The following is a 17,059-nucleotide window of genomic DNA, read 5'->3' on the forward strand; positions in this document are numbered from 1 at the left end:
CTTCTTCATGCTCCACACCAGTGGTACAGAGCCAGGAATGCACTTTCTTGTCCCTGCTTCCCCTCCATCATCTTCTGACTCAGGGGAGGGCATTTAAACTCTGTGGGCATTTATGTGATATCTTGGCCTTAAAGCTCATTTCTGGTTTCCTCATATTTCAGTTATTTCAATAAATTATCGTAGCAGCAGGTGTTATTCACTCCCCATCCCACTCTACCTCCTGCTTTTTTTGGTCATTGATACTTTTGTATCTAACAGTTGCCAATGACATTTTTTTACTTCTTACTCCAAGGACATGCATCCTCAGCAACAGCAGTCTCTTTTTATACTTGTGGTATTTTTATTTCCAAATCTGCCAGCTTAAAGCATTGTCCTGTTTGTGGTGCAGTTAAACACGTTAGTCATAGGGAGGAAACTGTGGAATTGAAATCCTTTTACTGCCTACATGAACCTCACACTGTAGGCTAAGTGTTTAATCTTCAGATATTTCCTTTTCCTGCCATGGAGAAATGGGGAAGTAAGCCATTGAATTGCCTGGTTCATAAAGCTATTGGACTAAAACTCAATTTTGAAAACACTTCTTGATACGCAGTTGAAAAAATGTGGGTTCTCTTCCCCAAAAACTAGTGATATGACAGAATTCAGCAGATAAAACAGAGGCTAAAGGAAACCTGCATGGAAAAGACTCAATTCAGAAGGTATGGAAATGCTATAAAGAAGTCTCTGTCTTTCTGCTTCCCATAATTAAGGAACAGGAAAGTTTTGAACCCTTTGGTACTGATAACTGAACTTGGACATCACTGCAGGGATCCAAGATCTCAAGCCTGCTTCATAATTTTAGCATCTGCAAGAGGTTTAGAGAAGAACCACAATTTAGAGCAGCCCTCCCAGTGTGTGTCTTGAAGTGCACCATGATTTCTTGCCTCAGGTTCTTCGAAATTTCGTCTGAGCCATCTGTCCACCACTACTCTTCCAGACAACTTAGTGCTTAAAGGCCAGGGCATTCCTCCTCACAGTGTGTGCTGGGATAGATCTCAATTTTTACTTACAGAGAAACAAGGTTTTCAGATCACTTCCTTTTGGAGTGGTCAGTGGTGCTCTTGTTCCATTAGGCTATGGCACAGTACTGTGAAAATGCAGCTTCTGGCAGTGCTGGCAGTCAGGACACAAGCATGAAACCATTACCAAGGCAGGCTGTATCAAACATTTTATGGGAAGTGGCCTTATATTTCTGTTTATTTCTGTTTTCCTTAGAATCTGACACGCCTTGTCTGTAAAGACTGTTCTTGAGCCACCTGCACAGAATGTGGCCTTTGATATCTACCACAAAAGACTCCAGTGCCAGAGCCACACAGATTCTTCACCTCTTTGTAAACTACATCAAACCAGCCCCTTTGAAGATCTGGCATTGTAATAATTGGGATGGTTTGTGGGTAGAAGTCATAAATAGGTTTTATTAGGCTGAGCAGGATAGACAAAATGCTTGGCATTTACAATTTAAATGTCTAACTCTGGTAGCAATCCCAGAAATAATAATTAACTAGAAACTAAATGGCTTTCTTTAATTAAAACATTTTGCCAGGAAAATAACACTGATAGGTACTTCACTTCCAAGGGTCACTATATTGAATTTCAGCAAATGCCTCCACACCCATGACAAGAGCTCAGTCTCAGTGCAGTTTGGGTGGCTCGGTGTTGTTGGAACAACAGAGAGCACAGCATGAGCTGCAGGAGCCACTTGGGAAGGTGACTGCTCCAGGGAAGGTCCTGTGGGAAGCTCTGCACTGTACTGCCCTGCTGTAACACCTCCTGCAGACTCACAGACCCAGAGGAATCCCTTTAAAGTGTCACTCCCTGGGTATTCCTGAAGGAAACAGGTGAAGAGGGGCAAAGATAGTGTAGCCCATCTCTTAAAGTGCATGCAGTGGGCAGAGGTAACCCCACCATGTGTTTGGGAGCTGCACGCTGAGGATGCTTTGCAGCTGCAGACACTCTGGGTTAGAGTATCTTGTTCAGAGCAAGAATCACCAGTGAATGTGGCTTGAACTTGCCAGCTCTGCAGCATGAAAATCACACAACTTTTATTAGCTCATTAGCTATAGAATGAATGTAAAGAGATTTGTGTGACATTCTCTAATTTAGTGGAAGGGGAACAAAGAAACAATCTTAAACGTTGTTCCTTACTTCGACCTCGTGTTTCACCTAACACAGATTTTCTACAGTACCAGACAGCACAGCAAGCAAAGCTCTCTGGGCAGCCACCTGTGTACTTGCAGAATGAGCTCTACAGCCTCCAATTGTGTGTAGCTTTTTACATACAGGGAGTATGAGGCTATTGCACATCAATGGTAAAATAATTCTTCAGTTTAAACACACAACTCTTAAAAATAGTTTTCTGAGAATGAGTTTTTGAGTACAGGAAGGAAAGCAAGACACAGTAAGAAACATTATTCTATGCTGGCATGCTCTAAGTATATTAAGTTCACAGCTCTTACCCATCTGACACGGTCTTTTGTAGGGCCTGAGCTTCTGTGCTGTTTTCCCTTTAGACTTCTTTACATATGCAAAAAATACTGAAAATCTGTGTGGAAGCTCTGGTGACAAACCCTTTGAGACTATGACATGATGAAGGAACAAGCCATCTCAATGAATAATTTTGCAGTTTATTAGCATAGTGAAGTGTTTTGATTACTTTTGCTTAAGTGAATGACAAAGGAGCCGTTTTATCATGTACCCTGCTCATTTCACTATTATTTGTCCTATTGAAAACTATCTTTTTTTTTTTCAATTAGCCATAGGCATAGCACATTCTTAGGACCAGAGGTGTTATGACACTGATATTAATTAAAAGGCTACTATAGAAATAATAGATACCCATGTGATTGAGCTGTGCTTCTCAGATGTTCAGAGTCTAGGAAAACAAACAATCCCAGAGGGGGAAAGGATATTTATATTTTAGCCTTCAAAACTTGCAAGTGCTCAAGCTACCTGTGTGACTTGTTCGTGTTTGCCATGCAAACAGAGAATATAATAAACCTTAATGGCTCAGCATAAGAGTAAGGAAGAAGACAACAATATTTCTTACCTCTCCAGCTTAACTCTCCCAAAGCACTGCTCACAGCCTGGCTGGGCTCACTTCAAACCATCTAAATACAGGCTGTCTCAAATGATAGTAGATCCTCATGTTTAGCCAGCTGAATCATGTCCTTTGTGTTTCTAGAGGGCATTGCTGTTCATATCAAAATCTATTGTGTTTCTGTTAGAAGGAGTGTTAAAAAAACAGCATCTGCCTTCACTAAATGCACTATTTCTGCAAGTCACAAGGAGGGAATCTTGCCAGGCTGCTCAAAATCTCAAATACTGGTTTTAAACTCTATAATAGAGCTGAAGTATGATGGGGAATTGCAGTTTTCCTCCCCATGGCCAGACTGAAGGGGATGGTGTGTGATAATCCTAGGTGTATTAATTGACATTTAGGAGACTAATACTACAATGATAAAAAGTTCAGATCTAGCATCAGTGAGAAACACCTCAGCCTTGTGAAAATTTAATAGGCTATCATGGATATTTTCTGCAGTTTAATGTACCCAAGTGCCAGCCATACAAATTTTTCCCATCTGGGAACCAAACTGGAAAGTTTTCACACTATTGTATTCGTAGAAACTAGTTGTCAGTTTGATTTTTTTTTCTCTTTTTCTTTTTTTTTTTTCCTTCTTTTAATTTTTTTTTTTTAATTTGCTCACCCTTTTTTTCAATTCCTCACCTTTCCCAGGATGCTGATGTCCCATCTAACATTATCTGAAACAGAATCCGATGAACAGAGCTACCTTTTTTCTTCTGTGCATTAACCCCTACAAAACTTAATGGGAATGAAGTTACAGATAGGTCAGTGTAACTTTCCCTGTCATTTGAATTTCATTCACCACACTTGGCAATGCTAAAGGATGATCTCCAGTTGGGTTCTTTCTTACAGTGGATTCAGTGGGAGAGGTGGGTATATAATATACATTCTTAAGAGAAAAAAGGTATCTTCATTACAGAAATATATGTATTTTAGAGTTTTTATATGAATTGACATGCATGCAGGCTAATAATAATATTTTAGACCTCATTCTTACATTAGAGAGTATTTTGAACAGAATGCTAATCTTTGCAATGTGAGGCAGAATCAGTGTGGTTTTTTTCCCTGTGGTTAACCTTGAAGTTACTTTAGGTGGTATTTTTCTGGATGTGCTGCACTGAAACAAGAGGAAGAATTGCTTCTCTGTCATGCCCTAGTCTCTCTATATCCATGATGGGATGTGCCCACAGTGGTGGCTGCAGAGCAGGGCAGACGGAGCCCTGCTGCCCCTGCACACCCCATGCATTCAGCTTTCAGAGGTGTGGCACAAAGTCCCCTGGGTTTGGAGCCTCTCACCCACCGGAGTAAAAATTCAGCTGTTTGTGCAGTTTTGACATTCAGCATGAGTTCATTATTCAAGGCACAGGGCTTTTGTCAGACCAAAGCATTCCAACAAGCACCTCTTGGATTGCTCAGCTCCTCTATCCACGGAAAAAAAAAGAAAACGGAAATCAGTATCTGAAGAGAGCATCCTAAATTCATTTTCTGGAGTGATCCTTTTGGATTTGGAGGCTTGACCTTCCCCTTCTAATGACTCTCTAACAGCTTTGAGACACCTCGTGCTTTAAGAGCAGGAGGAGAAGCTCATCACTTGTGGGACACCAGAACAGAGAGTTCTCTACCTTCCACACTTGGCAAAGGCCAAGAACAGCATTTGTAATCATTTATTCATCCCTCCCTCAAACATTCTTTGATGTTTTGATGATTCTCAAGGTGGGGGAAAGATCCATCCCTCCCACTTGATGGGTCCTGGTCCAGCACTGAATCCTCTTCCCCTTGATGCTCCGCCCAAATATCTTCCTACTGCACATTACTTAGAGGTTTTTTCAACGGTCTGCTGACTTCTAGCATTTCTTTCTCTTCCTTAAAGTGTTCCTAAAGGAGTTACAACCTGTAAGACTTAAGCATTTACTTTTTTCTTTTCTTTTTCTTTACATTTCCACAAAGTAAAAAGCACAAAAGGCCAATTTCATCATGCAGATCAGTCTCTCCTGTTCTTGAGAAACAAGGTCTCTTCAGCTTAGAAGGATGTAGGAGCTTCTGTTTTTACGAGTAAGTCCAGCAGATGTAAACCAAAGTGGCCTCTAAACAACAGAATTGAATAAGTGATGTTGGTTTTTAATGGTTATTATTCGGGGTTGCTGCAAGATCAAATATGAGTGACAACATAGAAGAAATAAAGAGGAGTGAAAGGTAATTCAGTTTGCTGTAGTGTTCCTTTCTTCCATTCCACTTCTCTCTCTGCAGAGAAACGCAAAGCAGCTGTTTATTCTTTTCCTACTCTCTCAGTTCTTTCCCATCTAGGTAAAAAAATCTAAGTAATTAGACTATAATATAAATGCTGGTGGTGAGCAATTGATTTTCACACTTCTCTGTAGCAGATGGAACCATAGTGCAGATAACCAGTGCAGTTGCACCACACTAATGACCACCTTTTACAAGTAATTTGTCTTTACCGCAGCATAAAACCTTTGATTTTTTAACAACCAGGAATATATTTCCCTGTTAAGGCTTTAAGCTTTGGTGACTGAATGCAACCATTTACCTTTAAAGCCTCAATGAGTATCTGCTGAAAAAAATGATAGTTTGTCCTTCAGCTTCCCTGAGTTCTCTGGTGCAATTAAGCTCCTCTACAGAGGCATCATGTTAGGATTTATCTCACCTTAGGTGTTTCTAGGATAGACATCTACTGCTGGGTAGTCTAGACATGTCTTGGACTGGTCATTAATGGAGAGAAGTAAGCACTTTTTGAAGCATGATTCACCTGACCCTGCCTTTGATGTCCAGATGAGAAGATCCATGTTTCTACAATACTCATTCCTCTTCTGTTATAACAGTCATCAGGTGCTGGATTTACTTTATTGACTTTGCAAATGCAGTCAAGCACAGAAAAGAATGAAAACCTACCATGAAGAAATTAATAGGCTGATTTCCTGACAAATTTGGCCAGTAGTGTTGTAAATAGCTGCAATAAAAGTAATCTTTGGGACAGGACACCTTCACCCTCATGAGGATTTCCTATATATTAAAATGGAAGGGGTGGTAACTGTGGTACTTATATTTGTGAAACAGAGGATGGTGGAGAGTGTTGTGAACCAGGGAAATGCTTAAGGGAGTCACGAGAGAAATGTGGCAGAAAGCTCTGTGAAAGACTCGACAAATGAAAGAAACTTCATGTTGACTCCTGCAGGCCCTCAGGAGCACTCCAAGCAGACTCTGGCAATAGACTCTGAGCAGACGTGTGAGAGCTTTTTGTCAGCCTGGCAGGTGGTGGTGGTGGTGGGATGTCCTGTGAAAGGGAATTGCTGCTGGAGCAGAAACGCAGCCTGGAGCAGGGTCTGAGTGTCTGGCCACATGAGCACACTCACCCTGCACTGCTGCAAGTGCATTGTCACCCAAGTACACCCAACTCAATGTACCCAGAGTCACCTGAGTCTGAAATAAATGAGACACAACATAAGGCACAGGGTCACAGAACCTTTCTTGCTGCTGGTCAGGCCTTGCTGCTAAGACACATGTAGGGAGGTCCCGTTTATGACTCCTGGTGAACCCTAGATACAAAATGACCCCAACCCCTGCAGCTGTAGGGACACAGGGAAGACTGGAGGAAAGCCAGAGGCCCCCAGAACTTGCCACAGCACCATTTACTCAGCCTACCTGATTGACAAAACCCAGCCAGCAGCAAGGAGCTGCACAGGAAAGCAGTGGGCTTGTGGTGGAGAGTGGTGGGAGCCTATGTGGGGACTTAGCAACTCTGTCTCTTGGCAAAAGGTGGGCCAGCATGGATGGATGGATGGATGAATGGAGAGATGTAGATAGCTGGATAGGTAAGTAGACAGATGGAATATTTTGCAGCTGTGTGGCCAGGATAAAAGCAGTTTTGTGGGCTGGATGTGCTCAGCTGGTAGACCTGGGGTCCTCCCTGCCTGGTTCCAGCCGCAACCTTCTTCCTTTCTTTGGAGAGCACCAAGCCCCTGATGAGAGGCCATGGTTATGGCAGAGGGGACAGCCTGGGTTGGGCCTGTACCGCTGCTTTGCTTTGGCTTTTTAGGAGGCATTAAGGTGTACGTAGGTGGTGGGTGTGCTGGGAGCAACAGGGAAAGGGATCATGAGGTCTTGTCTCATCCAGAGCATGAGATATGTGCCTGGGAACAGAGGGCATGGAGGCAAAGTCCTTGTCCCCCTGAATTCGATCTTTTTCATCTGAAACAATTCACCTTGAGGGATGAAAGAGCCAGGGCAGGAATGTGTGCCCGATTAGTGGAGAGTTTGAGCCCAATTAGCAGTTAATTGAGGTGCTGTAAGGCACACATCACACCCACACTGCAGCAGCTTCTAAAACCAACTCAGCTTTTGTTGCCACTTTTCTGTTATTTCACTAAAGCAGTTTTAAGGGTGGAGGTGGCGTTTTTGTTAGGTCTGGTATAAAATTAAGCTTGTGCACATGCATGAATTTAGAGCTGTTCTCCCCCCCCCAGGCCGCCCCGAATCCCAGAACACATTGCTATCAGTTCCAGAAGGTGTTTTGTGTACACCTCCTCTGAGTGAGATAGTGCTGTCGGGGTCTGCACCTCTGGATACGGCAGGGAAGTGACAGGGGCCAGATCCACAGGGCAAAGGCATTAACTTTGTGCTCCTCATCGCTGCCTGACTGCTCTGCCAGATAACCCTGCGCATCCCAAAGCCTCAGCCCGCACTGCTGGAGAGGTGATGGCCCTGGGGGTGCTGCCTGGGTGATCCAGAGCCAGGTTGCCAGGGGGGTGTTGCTGGGTAGGTGTCCCTCAGCTGCTGGGTGGCAGGGCACTCCTACAGCACTTATAACTGCCACCAGAAACTGATTTTCAGGAACAGACATCCCCAGAGGCTGTTCCAGCAGCAATCAGTTTATTCCAACTGTATCTAACTGTAACTGGAGGCTGAAGTCCCATTTCCCCTCCACAAATGGGAGACCAGTGATTCCCTGCCTCACAGAGGTGCTCCAGAGTTGGTCAGAAATAGCCTGATGCTATTTCTGCTATTCCCTCATGCTATTCCCTCACACACAGTGGGGAACAGCCCATCATTGCTGCTTTTTACCTAAGGTAATGCACAGGTGTATGGAAGAAAAAGGGGCCTGTGAGGCTTGGGGAATCCCCAAGATGCACCTCCACCATGAAAACATCCTCCTCAATAACTCTCACTCCGTCACTTTATGGCCTTGGTGGCAGACAGCAGACACTGCGTGGTTTTGTTTTGTCCTCTGCTCCAGTGGCACATTCCTCAGGGCTACCTCTGATCTCATGGGGGATTTGGGGTGAGTACTCCACCAGGCAGGTGGCCTGAGGCAGCCCTGGGCCTGGTGGCCAGGGCGGGCCAGGCAGGGTCCCAAGCAGGGCTCTCTCCACAGTTACTGTGTGCAGCTTCTGGACATGGCAGTATGAGCTGGAACAGCATGGAAATACAATCTAAGGACACGCATGAGACACAAAAAGATATCCCTGTTATCAATGGAAGCAGGAATGAGTGGTGTCTGCCCATCCTGGAACTGGGGAGCTGGAAAAGATGCAGGCACCATCTGCACATCAGTAACTTGACAGCAGTACAGTTTAGGAAAAAACTGACATAAGTTTTAGATTTTATTCATTCATACATTATTTACAGCAGTTGCTTTCATATTACAATTCTCTTTCATCTTTTCAGTTTTCACTTATAAAAAATTAACCAAATAAACCTTATATAACCAAATTTATCACAGCAGGTCTGGTTAATTTTCACAGTTACAGCGGCCATCAGGAACAGAACTTAAGTACCTACAAGTCATTTGTCCAGAGCACCTCGCCTGCCCCTGCCTGAGGACACCCTGCTGTCCCTCGAGAGCTGGCTGGCTCCCGGGGCTCTGCCGATGGAGAGACCTCGCTGCATCGGGGTCACGCTTTGTAGGCTGGAGCTCAAAAGCCTAAAGCACACCAAGGTATAATTTGCACACATCTTAACACCCTGCCACGCCAGGGGAACGATTTGCATTGGTACCTTGACGGTATGCAAACAGCTTTCCAACAGAGCTGACTCCTGCTTCCCTCCACAGAAAATAAGAGTAATTGATTCTATTTTCTGCCGTTGCTGAGCCCCAGAAGTGCAGTAGCAGAGTGCACTGGGGTACAAGACTGCAGCAACGGGCATTTACCTTCCTCTGTGTGACTCTGACAGCTCTTCCTTATGTCTGTCCCACCAGGAACAGCACTTGCAATAACTCACCCTTAACTTTGGTGAAAAACCTGCACTGTGTAAGGGCTCACAATGACTCAGCTCTAGGGACCCCACATGGGCAGGTTCTCTGCCAAGGTGACATCCAGTTCCAGAGACTGATGGCCTTCCCTAGTACTTAATCCTGCTCCCCAGGTGCAACAGCACCCCTTAGGAACACGCTGCTGCCAGTGTGCTCCTAACAGCATCACCTTCATTAACTATCTCCCTGGGCTCTCCCCCCACGTGCTCTTTTGCCTTACAGTGGTAATTATTGCTGTTTTAGAATAGGTTCGTTTTTTCTTTGAGGACTTGTAGCCACTTCCCGTTACAAAGTACAGTACAGACTATGCTGAACATAGAAAACACAAGACTCATTTCACATTGGTCTTGTACAACGGCGAGGAGATGCAGAGTAAGGGGCTGTTTGGGGGAATCAAAGTTTCTATTCAGACGTGAGTGAATAAGCCACTGCCTTAAACATGAGCAGTTCTGGGAAGCAATTTAGCCTGTTTGTTTTTTTTTTAAACTGGCATTGGACATTTTCCAAATGCATACCACACATCTGCTTAACACTACCAAAAATAATTTTTTTCCTTTACTGCATTTGTCTCAAGAAGACTTTTGCTTTAATAAAATAATACAAGCACACAAACTGCTTAAAGCTAACAGCCCAGCACAATCATAAGTACAACTCACAAAGCAACTGATGCTTTGTTAAACCTAATTACATTAAAAAAAAAAATCAAATATACATATTACAAGGCAAAAGGATTAAGCTTTGGAGGAAAAGAAATTGGAAACAATGTTAGCTATAATTTCATTATGCTTACATAGAAGTAGCTGCTTCTGCATTCAAACGTGTTACTCGTAAATAAATTTACAGTTGCATTATGTATTTGTTATGCTCTTGGTCTCACTAGGTCTCTGTCTTCTACTATTTAGATGTTAATAGCATGTTCTCTCCTGCAGGTGACCATTGTGCAATACAAAGACAGCACTGAACAACGATTTTAACTGTGATGAAACTCCAAATACTGACTTGGAGCTTGTTATTTTAAACAATACTGTCTTTTGACTAGACTCTCAGTTGTTCAAATTAATCTGGTTTATTTTTAATGAAAGGTACTCCTGAGCACCATTCGGGTAACAGGTTTTGGTGGGAGATAAGCATGAGCTCTATTGCATAGTCTCTATGACTGAGGCATGCAAGAGCACACCAATTTTTCCTCAAGATTCTATGTGGATCTATTTTGAGGGAGAAAAAAACAAAAATGTTCCTTTTGCATTTTAAAGCTTATTTAACACTTAGCATTACTTCATTTTCTTTATGTGGTACAGTATATTCCACTGCAAGACTCCAGTTAGTGTGGAATTAAAATGCCTTTATTAAGCTTTAAGTAGAGTGCATACCGAGAGCATCACACCAGCACTAATGAAACACAGGCCCCAGCACACCCAAAGTGAGATTGTTAATTCAGAGGTAACCAGAGCTGGTTCCTGCCTTTGTGTGTTTGGCAATTTGGAAGTCCCTGCAGTCAGTTTCTACCCATTTGCACCTCAGCCAGCAAATCTGGCAAATTAAAAGGCAGCAGACCTGCATCACATACAGGGTGTGGATCAGTGAGCAACAGCAGCAGCAAGGATCGGGACAAGGTTCTGCAGAACCACAGTTCCCATGGGGATTCTGACCACAGCACTTTCTGTTCTCCCAGTTGGCCACAGCAGGGACAGGGCCCGAGAACCCCCTGGCACCAAACACTTTCTGTTCCCACTGCAGGTGTGCAGCACCAGGGCCCCACCAGGCACATCCCAACCCCAGCTGTCACCTGCTGACCCTTAGTCCTGCCTCTCCTACACAGGGACTATTAAATTCTGACATCATGACCTAAAGAATCATCCTCATTTCCCATGGGGAGGGAACATAGGGGTAAAATGACCCCAGGTCCCAGCCCTGGGGACAGATGACCCCAGGGTCATTTGCCCCTGCATTTGCTGGAAGGCAGTTCTGAAACAAGTGCTGCAGGCTGTACCCACACACAGGACCACGAGGCAGGATCACTTCTGGAGAAAGGTAGAGGCTTTCTCAGAAACAGCATCCCACATATTGCATGGGGACAGGGAAGAGAGGGAAAAGAACAACTTTCCACTGATGGCAATGCCCTGGACCTTTCTGCAGCTCCTAGCAGAGACATAGTTGCCATTCCTAAGCATCTTGCAGGTGCTGTCTGCTTCATAGAAGGAAAACACAGCATGAATTTAAAACAAATACAAATTTAAGGGTTTCAAGTTAGGTTAGAAACCACTTTCTTTGTTGGTTTGATTGCTTAGCATTATCATCCTGGATCTGTTCGGGGCCAAGCTTCCCGGAGAGCTTATTGCCAAATATGACATGTGCTTGAGATGCTAGTTTGCTCAGGATGTGGAGGGAGTTCCCACTCACTCCACTGGGAATGGCCCAGGCTGTGCTGGAAGGCTGGGGCAACTCCAAGGCTGTGGACCTCAGCCACAGTAATGCAAATTTTCCCTTCCTTCCTCCTTTGTTTGTTTTCTTTTTTTAACTTTTGGACATGACACCTAGTGCTTTCCTCAGGGAGCAAGGGCTCTGTCCCAGGCCCCTCCAAGCAAAGGACACTTGAGCAGTGTCTAGTGCACAGGGATTAGCAAAAAAAAGCCCCACTCTAAGGAGAGAGCAGCCAGGTGAGTAAAATGCATCTCTGCAGGCAGCATGAGGGCAGGGGGCTGTGAGAGCCCACCTGCACTGCAAAGTAAGAGCAGCTATGGGCAGTGCCTTCACATCTCTAACACATCCTCCACCTGAATCTGAACTGGTCTTCCTTAGCCACCATGTTTACCAGCAGAGGCCCAAACCCAAGAGACATTCCACTCTTCCGCATGCTCCTGGCCAGCATCATCGCTGGAAAGAGAAACCCCCAAAATAAATCAGGAAAATCCCCTCCCATCTCACACTGATGTGGGTCTCTGTTGGAATCAAAACTCATGGACTGGCAATAGGTCCAGATCACCACCTCTTCTGCTTGGAACCAACCCCACAACCACCTTGTGCTGCTCCTCACCCATCCAGCCATTGAACTCAGATGAGGAGAGTCAGGATGTGATGTTCAGGCTCAGAGAAAGGGCTGTGCTGATCTTCTCCAAGCACTTTGTTTAAACCAGTGCACCCTGAAAGATGCAGAGAAGAGGGATGGATCTGCCAAAGGCAGCTCGACCTCAATGTGTCCCCCTGTAGCTGCACTGGGGCCTGCCCACACACTTCCCCGGCAGCAAGTGAACCTGGTCCAGAAGCCAGCAACCCTGAGTCCAGAGCTGTGCCTGAGCTATCACATTTACAGAAACTTCCCATGAATGCAGACAAAACAAAAGTATCATGTAGTGCTTTTAAGTCCATCCTTGCCTAATCCTATTCAGAGCAGCTCTGGGCAGGGAGAGCAGCAACAACACAGGAGCTTGTGCACCCCTGTCCCACCACTGCTACTAGGAACACAGCTCTGGAGAGCAAATCCCAGCCTATTTGGCAGTCAGCCCTTTCCTTCAGAAACAAGCTGTCCTGGCTGGAGAGCTGGGAGCAACCAGCTGGATTTCTTCCAAAAAGCCTGGTCACAAAGCAACTGGCAGAAGCCTTAAGGGAATAAATTTTCTTGGCAGCTACTGGCCAACTGGCAACAACTCAAATCCTTATCAGTGCATTTCCATGTGCCAGGGAGGAATGCAGACAGCACCCCCAAAGCCACACCTTTCCAAAGCACCTCTTCCCCAGGAAACTCAACAGGTATTACGATCAGATACTGTAATATCATCAGTTAAAATTTACACGTTTTAAAAGAAAATACTGGTAACTTGACGGTACTTCTGTGTCTGTGGGATCTGGTGGGATTTATTCCAGGTTTGGATTTTCTGACAGGATGTGGAGTTTTATTACAAAGGCACAGGTATCAAATAAAACCAGCAACATTAGTTTAATTAAATAGCCTAATAAAAAAATTAATGCTCAATTTAGACTTTACATATTCCTCCCTTATTAAGAGACTAGTTTTTGTTTTTTGTTTTCTTTTTTTTTTTACCCCTCTGGAAAGGTTTTAGTGCAGTGATTATATAGCAACAGAAAAATAAACTAAAAAAGGCACAAACTTTTGTGTTTTGTTTTTCTTTCAACTTTTGCTAACACTTTATATTTGTCTGTTTTACTTCGGTTAATAAATCACTGAATGCAGCAAGAAAATATTCTGCCGATTTCTGTACACTATACAAGAACCCCTACCAACAGTACATTATTTCAGCTTCAGGAGAAATGTACAGCATAGAAAGACTTTTAAAAATATAGTGCCCCATACAGAAATTTTGTTAATTAAACTCATGGTCTCTTGCTACAGTGTCCTTCACCATCCTCATTACCCCCTTATTGCTGGGACACACGCTGGGACTCAGCCCCTCCAACTCCTCACAGGCTGGACTGAGCCCGAGCCAAGCACTGAAAGAGCAACTGGGGTTGTGCCAAATGGCTCCTCCACCCCAGCATCAGTGCCTGGCCCATGGCCCTGCAGGGATGGGCTGAGCCCCTCTGCTCTGTCAGCATCACCGGCCACAGCTCAGTGCTGGGAAAGCTTCCGGCTGGAGAGGAAAGGGCAGCTCCCAGTAGGAGTGGGACAGACAGCACCCCATGTCCAAGGTCCGTGCTGTCTGTCCCTCCATCTGCCCCAGGGCTCCTCTCCACACACCACAAGGCTCCTTCCTCCTGGGGCTCTCCTGCTGACTCTTCCATTGTATTTGCAAGCATGGTGAACACATGCTCTACCCCATCACCAACTCCATCGTGATGAGGTGGGGGGGGTTTCCCCCCTCACCACACACAAAATAATTCATAAAATAATAATTGTTTTTTCCCAGTAACTAAAGGGGTTTTCCCTTTAAATGTATTAGCAGAGCCAAACCCCTCTACCCACCGAAAATTAAGTGCAGCCAGAAATGGTTTTCTTTAACACCTCTGATACCACGCTTTAAAAATTAAAACCTACCAGTCTTCTTTTTCCCCAAGATGTAATTCATGCAAAGTTGCTATTTGTTTAAATAAGTTATAAAAGTTGATATCTCAGGCTAGAAGAAGCTGTAGTCTTGGTTATTCTTTAGTTGGCAGGCACTGTACATACATACCGGGTACAGACACATGCCGAATCTGCTTTGCATTGCTTTTTGCATTGTACAATTCACAAATCTGACATCATTAAAGCAGTTAATTACCGTTGATGGAAGGCTGCAGTGAGGCCATCTACATTTATCAAACAAGCAGCTGGTTAAGATAATAAGTACGCTCCCCCCCACCCCGGCGCTCCCCAAAATGCTATTATCTGTCACACGTTGCTTCTCTGAATTGGTGAGATTTGGTGCGCACATTAATGTGCAAATGTGTTGCCATAGGAACTGCAGCCTCCATTACGCCTCAACGACACCATTCAGCAAAAGCCAAAACTAAAAATAACAACAACAACAAAAAAATAACCCTTAAAAATAAGATGAAAACAAACAAAAACCCCCAAAAGGCAGCAAAGAGAAAGTCCAACGCACATGCGGAGTCTGGCCCAGGACTGCAGGTTACGCGTGGCTACAGAACAGCGCAGGAGATACTTAGGTTTGATCTTAACTTCACACTATGGTACAATGGGGCTCAGTTCAGCCGGTCCGAGTCTGTGCTGGCTTAGGAAGGAGGGGGAGGTGGAGAGGAGTCGTGGTTACCGGATGCACCCAGGGTCTCTCAGACATTTGGCAGAATGAGGCACATCCAAAAAAAGTGCAACACCAGTGCCGTGGTGGCAGTGCGATGTGTTTGAGTGCGTGCACGCGCTTTCCTCTTCATGCATTGTAGCAAGCGGGTTGGGGCGGGGGGGCAGGGCGTGCCCCCCACCTTTTCTCTGAAAACTATTAACCAGTAGATTACGGTAAGAGGAATGCATATTCTACTTACTGGTGCGTGAAATACTGAAAACTGCATTCAAGTAATATTTCTGCGCTATTATGAATGCATCACTATGTTATCTTACACTTGGAAAAGGAGAGGACTATGTACACCAGAGCAGTTGTACTATTTTGCAGTAAGTTTCTGTGCTTTACGGAGGTACCTGGGAAGGAGAGGCCGCTGCTCTGCTCCGCCGGGTCGCAGGACTCCCAGCACCACCACCTACAGCATGCGAGGAAGGGGCGCTGCTCGGCCGGCCCATCGAGCTGAACGGAGCAAACCAAAACGTGACATGAGGGTACAAAAACTCTAACCCAAAACTGGCAAATCAACGGTGATGAGAAATAGAAGGGTAATTTATTATTTTTGAAGGGGGAGGAAGTGGGGAAAAAATACTCTTTTTTTTTGTTTTGGTTGGTTGGGGGTTTTTTTATTCTTCCCGCAGCTGCAGGCGGTAGCGGTGGTAGCGGACCTGGAAAAACATTCTCTCCAGTAAGGAGCGTGTCATCCCTGGCAGGGCATAATGTTCAACAACACCCACGTGCTTGAACCCCAAGGACTCATAGAGCTTGTGGGCTGCCATCTTCACGGCCGTGGTTCCCAGCACGACAGAGGAGTAGTTGTTGAGCATGGCAAACTCCAGCACTTTGCGGCCCAGGGCCTTGGCGATCCCTTTGCCGCGGTAGTTGGAGTCAACGGACATGCGGCGAAGCTCCACGGTGTTGTCTTCCTCATTGCCCCGTGCTGCCACGATCCCCACTACGTTGCCGTCCAGGACGGCAACCCAGAAGCAGGAGCCTGTGGGAGATAAAGCAGCACATGTAGTCACTGGCCACCCTGGATGGCTAAGTGCCCATTGCCAAACACACATCTGGGAGCAGGGTCCAAAATCACCTGTCACACATGGGGACAGGTGACCTCCGTAAATAAGGACCAAACTCTCTTTTCCCCTGACAGTGTGAAGGAAATGCTTTCCTGAGGAAAATGCACAGGGGCTACAACCTCCTGTCAGGGAGTTGTAGAGAGTGATAAGGTCTCCCTTGAGCCTCCTCCCGCCTAAAAAACCCCACTCCCTCAGCTGCTCCTCACAGGACTTGTGCTCCAGACCCTTCACCAGCCTTGTTACCCTTCTCTGGACATTGATCTCAACATCCTTCCTAAGCTGAGGGGCCCAGAACTGGACACAGTACTCAAGGTGTGGCCTGACCAGTTGCTTAATCATCACTCAAGAAAGCCACTGTTCAATACAGCAGCCAACCATGGGCACTGACAGGTCTCTTGCCCAGATAAAAAGCACTACTTTCAGTGCTCTGGAGCAATATGTCTTCCTCCAGAGGAAGACCCCATGACAGGAGAAAACCCTGGTGCAGGCAATGGCCTTCTTCCTGGGTGCTAAGCAGAAGAGAACCTGACTTGGGCAGCAGCTCCATCTTCAGCACCAACTCTGACTACTGCTCCAACCCAAATGCATGGCACATCTCTCTGTAAGACCAGAGTTACATAGCCCGGGGGGGGGGGTAAAGGACCACCCTTCCTCAAAAACCAGGGGGAAACACGAGTAAGACAACTCAGAGTACTTTGTCACTGGAGGAGAGCAAAGCATGGGGTGGTGGGAGGCGCCTTTGCAGCTGCTGCCTGCAGGACAAATACACCTTGTGACTATATGAAACCATTTGAAAGAGATGCCCAAGGTCTTCCCTGCTTCCCTGTGGCACAGCTCAGCTTCCAAGGAAAAGCTGGGTACAAAC

General features: G+C 45.3%; 1 protein-coding gene across 1 annotated transcript in view; it reads right to left on the minus strand.

Moving 5' to 3' along the window:
• Positions 1-8,723: 8,723 nt before the first annotated feature.
• NAT8L (N-acetyltransferase 8 like) overlaps positions 8,724-17,059 on the minus strand; it is a 31,373-nt gene continuing 23,037 nt past the window's right edge. Inside the window, exon 3 of the mRNA XM_069014618.1 lies at positions 8,724-16,109. Coding sequence (XP_068870719.1) covers positions 15,742-16,109 — 368 coding nt within the window. The 3' untranslated portion in view covers positions 8,724-15,741. The remainder of the gene's footprint in view (positions 16,110-17,059) is intronic.

Source organism: Aphelocoma coerulescens, chromosome 4, assembly GCF_041296385.1.
Source record: "Aphelocoma coerulescens isolate FSJ_1873_10779 chromosome 4, UR_Acoe_1.0, whole genome shotgun sequence".
Classification (NCBI taxonomy): Eukaryota; Metazoa; Chordata; class Aves; order Passeriformes; family Corvidae; genus Aphelocoma; species Aphelocoma coerulescens.